At 34.9% G+C, this 12,949-nt stretch overlaps 1 protein-coding gene across 2 annotated transcripts in view; it reads left to right on the top strand.

The window, feature by feature from the left end:
• The window catches only part of LOC123705050 (neuralized-like protein 4), a 45,113-nt gene that overhangs the window by 9,124 nt on the left and 23,040 nt on the right, over nt 1–12,949 (top strand). For both annotated transcript variants that reach the window (XM_045653614.1, XM_045653615.1), the window contains exons 3-16: nt 41–154; nt 2,801–2,962; nt 3,094–3,229; nt 3,357–3,423; nt 3,652–3,784; nt 4,271–4,426; nt 4,656–4,796; nt 5,113–5,209; nt 6,080–6,182; nt 8,591–8,767; nt 9,038–9,128; nt 9,361–9,478; nt 10,670–10,778; nt 12,136–12,329. In XM_045653614.1, coding sequence (XP_045509570.1) covers nt 41–154; nt 2,801–2,962; nt 3,094–3,229; nt 3,357–3,423; nt 3,652–3,784; nt 4,271–4,426; nt 4,656–4,796; nt 5,113–5,209; nt 6,080–6,182; nt 8,591–8,767; nt 9,038–9,128; nt 9,361–9,478; nt 10,670–10,778; nt 12,136–12,329 — 1,798 coding nt within the window. The remainder of the gene's footprint in view (nt 1–40; nt 155–2,800; nt 2,963–3,093; nt 3,230–3,356; nt 3,424–3,651; nt 3,785–4,270; nt 4,427–4,655; nt 4,797–5,112; nt 5,210–6,079; nt 6,183–8,590; nt 8,768–9,037; nt 9,129–9,360; nt 9,479–10,669; nt 10,779–12,135; nt 12,330–12,949) is intronic.

The following is a 12,949-nucleotide window of genomic DNA, read 5'->3' as shown; positions in this document are numbered from 1 at the left end:
AGAAACAAAATAATGTATATAATTTGAACATTTGTTATAGATAATGTCTGGCAGCTCAATAGTCAAAGACGGTGTAACTCTGATCAACTCATACGGGCCTGAACTTGACACTCTTCACGAGGGTGACTGCTTGGGAGTCATGCGGACAAACAAGGTTAGGGCAATTTTCCTTTTTTACCTATGTACTTTTTCTTTATATAGAAATTTGGATTAATATAATGTGTGTGTTTCTTATTTATTTACCCCCTCCCGTTAAACTTGAACTGGTCTTATGATGTTTGTTATCTTTACAACTTGGCTTATATTAGTGTTTTTGAAAATACTTCTAATATAATGTAAAGTTGACTCAAATGTCACTGCAGCTTTATACTAAGAAGCCCCCTTTGATAACAGACATTGCTGCACAGTACTTGTCTTATTTTTTAGGCTGTAAGTTTTTCAGTGTGTTATATTTTGTAGTAGTTTTATTTATAGGCTGTAAGTTTTTTAGTGTGTTTTATTGTTTTGTTTTAGTTTTAAGGTCTTTACCATGTTTTTTTTTTACTTTTTTCTTTTTCTGTGTGGCTATTTTCTATTTTTTCGTTTATTATCAATAAATGTTTTATTTATTTATTATTTATTTAATTTAAAGTAAACAATGAATATTTGAGTAGGCCAATTGAAATGAAAATGAAATAAAGTACATCATCAACAGGTTGGATATGCATCTATAGGGTCTCAATGAATTCATTTCTGTTTTCCGGAAAATAAATAAAAATAAAATAATGATACATACGTTTCGATACAGATAACAAAAAAATTTAAACTGATATCGAAAGTACTTAACATAATGAGTAAAATGGCCGTAATAAATTTTTAAAAATAAATCGAGAAATATAAAAAAAATATCTTTAAACCATACATTAAGTAGGTATGAAATATGAATATCCCATATACGTTTAATATGAAAGATTTTAGCTTTCTTTTTCTTTTTTTGGTTTTCTGCTTTAATTACTTCGCAAATTTGAAGTGGCATTTTCCACGCTTTTTCCGGACATTTTCACGCATTTTCCGGATATTTTCCGGGAATTTTCCGGGCATTTCCCTGAACAATTTCCCTGGCATTTTCTGGGGATTTTCCAGGCATTTTCCACGCTTACCCGGACATTTTCACGCATTTTCCGGATATTTTCCGGGAATTTCCCAGGCATTTCCCGGGGATTTTCAGGCATTTTCCTGGCATTTTCCACGCTTTTCCCGGACATTTTCGCGCATTTTCCAGATATTTTCCGGGCATTTCCCGGGGATTTTCCGGATATTTTACAGGCAAATCCCCGGAAAATGCCAGGAAAAGGCCTGGAAAATATCCGGGAAATGCCTGGAAAACGCTTGGAAAATCCCCGGAAAATGCCTGGGAAATTCCCGGAAAATATCCGGAAAATGCATGAAAATGTCCGGGTAAGCGTGGAAAATGCCTGGAAAATCCCCAGAAAATGTTAGGGAAATTGTTCAGGGAAATGCCCGGAAAATTCCCGGAAAATATCCGGAAAATGCGTGAAAATGTCCGGAAAAAGCGTGGAAAATGCCACTTCAAATTTGCGAAGTAATTAAAGCAGAAAACCAAAAAAAGAAAAAGAAAGCTAAAATCTTTCATATTAAATATTATGTTTATGGGATATTCATATTTCATACTTAATGTGTGGGAGGGTTTAAAGATATTTTTTTGATATTTCTCGATTTATTTTTAAAAATTTATTACGGCCATTTTACTCATTAGGTTAAGTTAAGTACTTTCGATATCAGTTTAAAGTTTTTTGTTATCTGTAATACTTACGGAAAAATCGCTTGTGCACACTTAACGATTCGCCCTGTATATTGATATTGTGTATCAATGGCAATATGACATCTATTGGCTAAAGCTATAGATGAACAAACAAGGATCTAGTGATCAGTTTCAACTCAAACATTTATTTATTCAAGAAGACTTCATTTAGAGTGGAAGAGAGCTACAGTACCATACAGGCTTTCTGTGAAGCACGAATGCATTCTCTGGGAGTGAGGAGTTCGTAAGTTCATGGCATGGCTCATGGCTCAGGCAATGTGAACAGAAGAACAGCGCACCCCTATCCAAGCTCTGCGTCAACTAAAAATATCAGCGAAACGATGAGCACATATTTTTTTCATCGCGTTGGTGTATGCGGTTACATTCGGGATGATATACTATCGTCTCTTTGTTCATCTTGAAGGTTGCGGAATGCGATCACCAGACCCGCAGGTTTCATACCTGAAATAATGAACAGTATGCCCGTCCCGTAAAAATAAAATTGAACTTCTAGACACAAGAAGCAAGAAAGAAGGCGGAGCACATAACGAAAGCCTTTGGTCGGGTATGGCACATAGCGCTTCTTTCGAAGGTTGATCACGTCGGGGTCACCACTGTGCAAGAAGGAAGGTGGAATTCCTGGAAGTCCCCGATGAATGTTGGAAAGTTGTACATATGCTCGGTAGCTTTGCAATATAATTATGTATTAGGGCTAATTGATATTTGTATCTGATTATTTAAAATAGAATATTTTTCCTTTATAATAATACTAGCGGTCCGCCCCGGCTTCACCCGTAGTACATTTTAACGTTTCATCACCATAAGAACAATTCTCGTACCTACTTCAAGGAATATTATAAAATATAATTATACGAAATACACATTTTGTCATTCATTTTTATATTATAGATTTATTGATGTTTCTTTTTCTTATATAATTATTGATGTAATAGGTTAGGATTTTATTATATGTACACTACAGTAGGGTTTTTCTACCAGGGCGAATTAATGTTCTACGTGAACGGACGGTGTCTCGGCATCGCGGCGCGTGACATGCCGCCGCGCCTCTTTGCCGTCATCGACCTGTACGGTCAGTGCGTGCAGGTGTCCATCATGCATGCGAACAGCATGAGAACCATCATGGAGAATAGCTTGGACCTGGTAGGTTTTAATCGGATAACTTTTGTTTTCCAATGAAATAATGTATTGAAAATGAAATTCGATTAAAATTGGAACTGCACCATTGCTTGCACTTACACTTGCAATGTATAAGAAATGTTTACATGCTACAGATCGAGGAAGACCCCAACAACGATGACACGCTGACCTCCAGTGAGATAGAAACGTCAATGAATCAAGAAACTCCCCAGCCAAAGCCCAGCAGAGAGATTTATGTGCCCATGGACGGAGAGGGTGCGTGTGCGCTCGGTGAGTCATCGCGTTTCGTTACTCGACTGCAAAAAGGCTGATGCTCTTCTAATAAATTGCTCATGTGTTTGTCTATTACTAATTAGATTTTTAGCATGTTAAAAATAATAATAAATATTTCCCACAGTTGCACAAGACCGGATCAGATTTCATCCAAGATGCGGGATATTGGTTAAATTATCTTCAAACAATAAGTAAGTACCGATTGCTTAACAACTTTTTACCAGATACCTTTTGTTCATCTGTTCTTTTTATCTATAAATGTTCAAATACCTTAATAATTAAGAACATTGGGGTTTCTTATCATAGGTTCGGTTAGGTATACAAAAGATGTGCAATAAATGAATAAATAAATAAATTTCGTGATACCATGCGTCATTCCGTACCCACCCTGTATATTGAGCGTTCGATTTTGCCTATAGGTCGGCGGAACGGGCCCGGCCATTAGACGACTACAACAATGGCGTGGTGATGACTCATAGACCACTGTATGATAATGAACTGTTCGAGATTCGAATAGACAGACTCGTGGATAAGTGGAGTGGCAGTATTGAGGTGAGATATAGTTATGGTGATACAGGTGTCCCGATAGTTTTGTGTGGCTTAAGAAAAAATGTGTGCGTGTACTAGTGTACACACGTCAGAAGTGAAACTTCTTTATGACCTTTATTTTTCAAAAAATAATTTACTATATGCAACTTTACAGAAATACGTCGAATCACGCGTGGTAGGGAAAATAAAAAGATGGCGCGTAACGGAAAAATGTCACGCGTAACGAAAAAATGTTACACCATTTTTTTTTTTGCAACCCCGATAAAGAAGTTTCACTTTAATAATTGCTATGATAATACCATACTTGTAGGTTACACCTTGAAAAACTTTTATATTAAAACCAATTCAAACTATAAGCATAAACTAATTATTATTACGTTATACTGATTTCAAATTTAGATAAAACGACTTCTTAGTTTGAAATTACTCTTTTTAGCTCTAGCTAAAAATATTTTGGGATTTGATACAAATATAATGTATGTAACCCAGGTGGGGGTGACGACCCACAACCCGGCGACCATACGCTTCCCCTCCACCATGACGAACATGGACACGGGCACCATCATGATGTCGGGGTGCAAGGTGCTGCTGAACGGCCACGGCACTTGCATGGAGTACGGCAACTTCAACTTGGATGAATTGAGGGTAGGTGCACTTTTCTTATTCTAAGGGTGTTTTTATTGGGAAGTTTTTTTTCGGAAATGCATACTTTCTATTATTGTCTTATTTTATAACCACTTAATCGTAAAAAAAAATTTGATTAGACTAACTTAAAATTCTTAAATTTGAAACTGATTAGTAGGTCACTATTGAGTTTTGTAAGTCTCACTGATTCTCCATACGAAAGCTTTGATTAACATTAAAATCCACACAGGAGGGCGACACGGTGGGCATGATGCGCAAGTCGTCGGGCAAGCTACACTACTTCATAAACGGCATCGATCAGGGTGTAGCCACTGACAAGGTGGACCCTCAAGTGTGGGGGGTCGTCGACCTGTACGGGATGACTGTTAAGGTAACGCGCGAAAAAATATATTAAAAATAAATAAAATGGGTTTTGTATTAATTGTGTTTTTTTAACCTCTTGTATATTTTTTTGTGTTGTAATTATTATTTGTTGTGAACTTTTCATTGATGTCTACTGTTGTGGATAAAATGTATTTCCTTATTTGTATTAAGAAGTATATTTTTTTTCGTTCTTTTTTGTTTTTACCTTGAAAATATAATCAGAAAAGTATAGTTTCATCTTCAAATTTAATATGCAAGTCCAACAGATGGTATACACAATTATCGGTGTTTTAGCGTATACAATAAATATAATAATCCCATAGGTGTCAATAGTGGATCCCTGTGAAGAGCTGGACACCAACGTGTTGGACATGCCCAGCGTGTCCAACCTCCCCGACCTGCCTGTGCCCGCGAGTACTAGTGAGTATTTATAAAAACATTTTAATAGTTCAGACTAGCTGTGCTCCGCGGTTTCACCCGCATTGCTCCGCTCCTGTTGGTCTTAGCGTGATGATATATAGCCTATAGCCTTCCTCGATAAATGAGCTATCTAACATCGAAATAATTTTTCAAATCGGCCTAGTAGTTTTTCAGATTAGCGCGTTCAAACAAACAAACAAAAACTCCTCAGCTTTATAGATTTTAGAAACTAAATTACACAGGTGCTACTTATTCAAGTCTGGTTTGTACTTAAGATACCGAATAATAGAGGTTCTCCGCGAATTTGGTTGATGTTGTAGTGTTTAGAGACAATATTTTTATAGAAACTATCTTAGTAAAAGTAACAACTTTAGCCTGATGTGATGGCTAAGAATATAGTAGGCTTCTATATCAAATAAATATGTATAAGTCTTTTCAAATCGCATCCAAACAAACATTTATAACATTTGCACAACACAATCTTGAAATTAAATTAATAGTAAGATTATTATTACATTTTTATAAGAATACTAGCTTACCACCCGCGGCTTCGCCCGCTTTCTCTAAGATTTGAGATTTAAACTATCCTATCTCTCAAGTTGGAACGAACTCCACATGGTGTGCGAATTTTATTATAATCGGTTAAGTGCTTTAGGACTTAGGAGTCCATTGAGGACAAACATTGTGACACGAGATTTATATATATTAAGATATTACATTTTTATAAGAATACTATTTTTCTTACTTTATATTAAAGTAAGAAAAATAGTTGAATTTATATTTTTGGTTTTATGGCATTCAAATGCTATAAAACCAAATTTATAAATTTATAAGAAAAATAGTATTGAATTTTTGTATGTTTGTCAACAGGCAGGTTCAGACCTCAAATAGACGAAGACAGTCTTTTATTTCATTCGCTGCGTGATTCGTATGTTATTATTATTAACGATGGTAAGACTGCTCATCGGCCTAAGTAAGTATATTTTTTTATTAATATAATAATAATTTAAAAAGTATGGCTAATTCTTGTTATTGGAAAGTTATGGAAATCTAGATTGCCGCCCGCGGCTTTGCCCGCGTTTAAAAAAAAACCCGCATAGTTCCCGTTCCTGTGGGATTTCCGGGAAAATGTGTTAATCCAACCTCTATATATGTGCTAAATTTCATTGTAATCGGTTTAGTAGTATTTGCGTGAAAGAGTAACAAACACACACAACACATCCTCACAAACTTTTGCATTTATAATATCATTATGGAAAATACGTTGAAATAGTAATTTGTTCCTTAAGGTTGGATTAAAATAACATAAATCGTTTCTCATATCTATGGTTAGCATAAAAAAGAATATAATTTCGGTATTTATTTTATTTATTTTCAGTTTATAATAGTCAAGGTATATTTGTTTCAGCTATAACAAGGATTGGCCTTTACTATAAATTTTAATGTAAAATATGATCTATTTTATTTATTTAACAATCTCATACTATTTATATCCTTTTAAAATTTAAATTAATAAGCATGACCTGTATGCTTTCTAAAGTGTTGCAGTAAAGAATGTCATTTTCTTAATATTTCTATCAGAAAAAGCTATCTATATTTTATTTTATTTACCCCATATATCATGGTTGTTTTATAACATCTATGTAATAAGCCAAAAATGGTCATTGGTCATATTTGACGCGCTTCATGAATGTTTGTGTACCCCGTTGGCTAAATATCAAAGCAAAATGCCTAATGGCCTTGCTTAAAACTCATTTCTTTTTGTATACGCCTATAGTCAAATGCCGGCACAAAATGCCCTCATAACCTTTGGATTTAACCCTTTAATGGACATATAAAAATATGATGATACGCTTAAGAAGTTATACAATAACAATGAAACAGCACGGTTTATCACGGATGACCTAGATTACTAATGAATTCACAACTCTAAGCTACTTAGTGTTGACACGCGAACGAATGTAATTCAATTAGGCTTTTAGATAAACGTATTAAATAAACATCATGTACAATAGGAGAATCTATAAAAACAAATGTTACATATTTTAAGTGACACATTGTGCCTGTGAACACCGATATTTTATCCTGTTTTGCCTATGTAGAGACGCTATGCAAGTAAACTGAGAATTTATCTTAAATACTGAATAATATAATAAATTCCTAAAATCAAATTATCACTCGAATAATATAGTAAATTCCTAAAATCAAATTATCTTGCAGATAGATAACTTGCAAATTCTTTCCACCAAACGCAAATGAAATCAAATATTAACCATGTGTAGCATAAATGCTTGGCCTGTAAAATGTGATCTTAGTCCAGTGGGTTCTTAGGAATCATTATCTTGTGAATATGAAGATAAGAACCCTCGTAATTTGTAAACTTAAAAGATACTGAACGTGGTCCAAGAGAATATTGAATTCAGCCCATAGGGTTGTTAAGTGCCACTTCTTTCGTGAACTAGAAACAATTCTAATTAGGCCAGTTTTTCAACTTAAAAACATCTTATGTTAATATAGCATTTGTAATCATGAACATGTCGACATAAATCGTATTTGGACACTTGGTTATTGATTTATCTAAAGCTTGTTATGTTAAAGCGAAAGAAAAGTAGGTGCGCATCATGCTCCTTTTTCCATTTTTGAAGTGTAACTTCTTTAGGCGCGTTGAGTGTAAAATTTCAAGGTCTTGTCAGGGCATATCGTCACATCATGGAGTAAGGTGACGATTTTATATTATATCTATTCTGATCAGTACAACCTCCGTTGACTCTTCAGTTGCAATAACATAGTTAACACCTAACCTTGATTTTCAATGCGGAGTGCAGATCTATTGAGTGCTATTAGCTTGTCAATCTTCATAGCGAGGGGATGCATTTCCGCTCTTTATCTATCTGCAAATCGACACGTGTGAATTGAATGTAATAATATATGATGAATGTGCTGTGCGTGGGAAATGGGGGTGCACGGTGTTACGTGAACGCAATCATGTTGTTTGCGACTGAAGGTTTTCTCGGGAACAGATAATAGGCAACCAATCAGGGAATAGAAGTAGAGCGCGGTATTACATCTAAATTATATTCTACTGCTGATTAGGATGACTTGAAGGAAATGGCTATTTCTGACTCCGTTTTATCGAATATTGCGAGTCTCATTTGATGTACACCTATAAAATAAAAATAGCTTGGAGATGACCATGAGAAAACATACAGGTTGACAAAAAGTACTTATGAACTAAATCATCCCGTTTATTATTATAAGAAAATTCTTAAAGAAAAGAGACAGTTTCTTTGAAAGATATTGTTAGATTGCTAGCATATCCTGACCAGACCAATACTTAAGTTTTCCACTGTACCAGAGTATTAACCCACAAAACATTTTCAGCGCTTTCGAATTCTTCAACAACGGAATAGTGATGACGAATCGAACGTTGAGGACCAATGAGCTGTTCCAAGTGAGACTCGACCTGGTCATACCCAAGTGGGCCGGCAGTATCGAGATAGGGGTCACGCAGTATTCCGCGAATGATATAAAAATACCGTTTAAAATGAGTCACGCAAAGTGAGTGAAATTCTTGTATTTATATAACACTTGACTATCTGACTGACTGACTGACTAAGAAGAGAACTAACGAAAAAATCCAAAATCATGACTTAAATAAAAGCAGTGCTAAATAGTCTTGTTCCAAGGAGATTTAAGCAGTAGAATGGCCTTTGAATGAATATTTTAAAACATTAATTATACTACTTCACTTGTGAGCTTTGGCAATATTGGACATACATTTTTGTTACTGCATTTGTTCTATTTCTCTAATAAATTGTTCAAATACAGATCAGGCACTTGGGTCATGGCCGGCGAAGACATAATACGAGATGGGACCATCATCATCCCAAAATATGTGAGAAACCTCAACAGATTATCGGTAAGGAATATTTTGGATCTTTAAGAGAAGGAAATAGCTTTTTAGGTTTTCTTCTATGGCCTCTGTCTTTCTTGTATTTGGAATGTCAGATTACATATTAATTATTAAAAAAACTCTTTTTAAAATCTGTTTGGTCTTGAAGTTCCAAATAGTAATATTATTTCTTTAATTTGCCAACTCTTGTAATATATAGAACTACCCCAAATTAAATAGAAATAAATTGATAAAACAGGAAGGCGATACAGTGGGAGTAATGCGCAAGGACATGGGCATACTGCACTTTTTTGTCAACGGAATCGATCAAGGTCCAGCTGCGTTCAACATTCCAGAACACGTTTTTGGTGTTGTTGGTAGGTATTATTGTAAATAGTATCTTCTACATAATTTATTTATGTGTATATTATGTTCATAAAAAAAACAGATCATTAAATGTTTCCAGCCATTTCCGTGTTACTTTCTGTAACTTTTCAGTCACTGTCTTTGTATATATTTTATAATTCAGACAAATTTGTTTGTACCATGTTGTTATGCACTTACGACAGGTGCACTTAATGACAAGGCATGCTCATGATGAATACCCCGCAATTGACCTCAATATACAAGCCCATTACTGCACGTCTAGCTCTATTTATTATGTACATGAAAACGATGCCAAAGGAACGAGAAATTATTAATAAGGAGGGCTTCAAACGGCATACTAATATTTGTATCGCCTGTAATTTAAACTGCATTAGGGTATTCTTTATGCAAATTGGTCGAATAAAAGTAGGCGAGGTAGTTTGACATTTCATTAGTCGCAGAATATTTGTGGAATGAACTAGGCCATACGGTCGATGTGGAACGCTTATGTATTCTTCCACTTTGGTCGCTTGGTCTTGTTTGTTTATACAAATGGATCTTCCTAGTATTCGAATAGTTACCAGTTAATTTTGTTTATACAATTTTTTCCCTTTTTTAGAATGATATGCGATGGAATTTTTTTTTGTCATCCAATTAACTTTAACAATAAAACGATGCTAAATGCACTATTACATAAAAAGAATTAGAATTAACTTTGTCCATGTTTACAGGCATAATGTCCTTTAAAGGTTATCACTTATCATTTTGTTTTGTATCAACGATTCAGATAAGTATTATTTTCAGAATTTAGTAATTTATGTATCATATAGAATTTCCAACAACATCTATTGAAGCAAGCCGAAATAATTTCTGACATTCGGATGAAACTCAAATAGTTAATAGACAAAAACATTTCTTTCCTGATACACTCGTACTATAAAATCATACTCTGTAAGATATAGTTTCGACGTTATGTTTTATTCGATATAAATTATATTCAGTTAATAAGTACATAATATTTTGCGATAACATGCTATAATAATAATAAAAATAAATATATTTTCTGGTAGATCGTCCTTTTTGTCAGTATTGCAGATTTGTTGGTTTTTTATTCAGAGTTACTTGTAACTAATCTCCGAATCTGAATAAAAATACATGATGACTTATAAACTAACTTCTAATACATTAATTATTATTTTCAGATCTGCACGGCCGCGTTGCACAAGCGACGATCGTGGACACGTATATGCCGCACACTACGTTCTCACCGGAGTCACCGAATTCCATCGAATCCGCTACAACCGTTTATCCGTTAGTGTTTTTTTTTAATATTGTAAAATGTAGCAAGTAGATGAAAATGATATATTGCACCCTGGTAGATGTTTATCATTACTGTGAAATGTTTGAAGTTAAACTGAATATATTTAGATTGTACTGTTTTACCAAAGGAGGGAATTTACGATCGGTCGGAAAAAAACCAAAAAGATAGAAAGTTAATTTATTTTCCCAGAGGCCAATACTTACTAGATATAAAAAAAACAATCATAGAGGCCAATACTTACTACATATAAAAAAAAAAACAAACAACATATCAATTTATTTATTTATTTTATTTATTAAGGTTTACCAGAAATTGTTACACAAATTGATAAATAAACATAAAATTAATCTTAAAGCTAAGTGTACAATTTTAGATAGATAAACGCCACATACATGAATAAAATTTAGGCTTAGAAAGTTATTTTATACAGAAAAAACTACTATAATACAATTGAATCTAATAAAAAATCTAATATACTTTTTGATGAACCAGGAACTTAAATTTATTTAGACTAAGGGAAAATATATCAATATTTTTAGCATAGTTATTGTAAAGTCTACAGATTAATAAAATAATAGTAAAAAAAGACGTGTGTCACTCGGGGACTGCCGCGGTAAAGCTATTGCATGCTATACCTTCAAGCCAAGAAGCTTATATCTAATACACTGGAGATTGCACTATGAACGTTGACTTGTCACGGGAAGGTATGACCTTGAATGACGCCTGGTTGTTTTTTGTCCCTTTCACACCTAACTTAGCGGTCCGCCCCGGCTTCGCCCGTGGTACATATTAACGTTTTCTCTACATAAGAACCATCCTCGTACTTCAAGGAATATAATAAAAAAAGAATTATCGAAATCGGTTCAGCCGTTCTCGAGTTATGGAATTACAACGAAAAGTGGCATTGATTTTTATATATTAGAAGATAAGCTTCTTGCTTCAAGCCATACCTCCACCCGTCTGAGTGGGGAGCGTGAGGTTTTTTCGTTACGGAATTTCTCGATTCGGTCCCCGCGCTCAAGGCCCGCGATAGAAGCTATGCAATAGCTTAAAAAACACAGTTTATAACTACAAAAAGTAAAAGTCCTTGGCAAATAATGGACCTAATTTCTGAGAGGACTCAGGGCGAACAGCTACTAACATTATTATTATGTATTTTGTAAAATTAAATTGTAAAACTGACATGATTAATAAGAGCAACTATGGAGTTTCTTGCCGATTCTTCTCCGTAGATACTGCTTTCCGAATCGGTGGTAAATGTTAAAATATGTAATGACGTTTCAAAAGTGCTTCTAAAAGAAGTCTTATTGAATAAATAAATGTTTGAGTTTGAGTATCTATGTCCAGGGAGATGTGTTTCCACCGCGTGCACGGATCTAACGCGCGTCTCAGCCGCACGCGCCTCACCGCGTCCCGCACGGCCGTGTACTCGGAGTTCAACGACGCGGTGCTGTTCAGCTCGCGGCCGCTGCGCGAGTGCGACATGTTCGAGCTGCGGATCGACGCCATGGTCGACTGCTGGATCGGCAGCTTGGAGATCGGTACGTGCTATACAGGGTTACTTGTAAAACACCAGCAACCTCGCAGGACAAGATAGCTAACATCATAAGTAACAACATTTGTTCTACGACTATTGGCATAACGCAATAAATTATTTATAAATGACTTTTTTAAGCTTTTATTGTACTCTTCTAACATTTGTAAGTCTATGTTCTATTCATTATCGAAAGGACGACGCGACGCCCCCTTCCCCCTTTCGTTCGCTTCTTGTTTACGTAATTTTTGTGATGCGCGTAGAGTTTATAATATTCAGATGGAAAATGAAATGAATATTTATTTTTGTATGAAAATAAAATCTAACAAATTATCAAAAGTCGTAGAACAAATGTTGTTACTTATTATGTTAGCTATCTTGTCCTGCGAGGTTGCTGGTTTGAGGTTGGTGTTTTACAAGTAACCCTGTATAACAGTGCTACATAACGATAATCAGAACATACACTAGGGTTCGATTGGCCAGCTGCGTGGGTAGGCTGCGTGCGTATGACTCTCTGGAGGAGGCTTTAACATAGTAATTAAGAAATAATACTTACAAGTGGACCTCTGATGTTCTATTAATAAATAAATAATTAATAATTAAAAAAAAAACCATGTCATGTTTTCA

This window comes from Colias croceus, chromosome Z (assembly GCF_905220415.1).
Source record: "Colias croceus chromosome Z, ilColCroc2.1".
NCBI lineage: Eukaryota > Metazoa > Arthropoda > Insecta > Lepidoptera > Pieridae > Colias > Colias croceus.
This window is presented reverse-complemented; position numbering and strand designations above follow the sequence as displayed.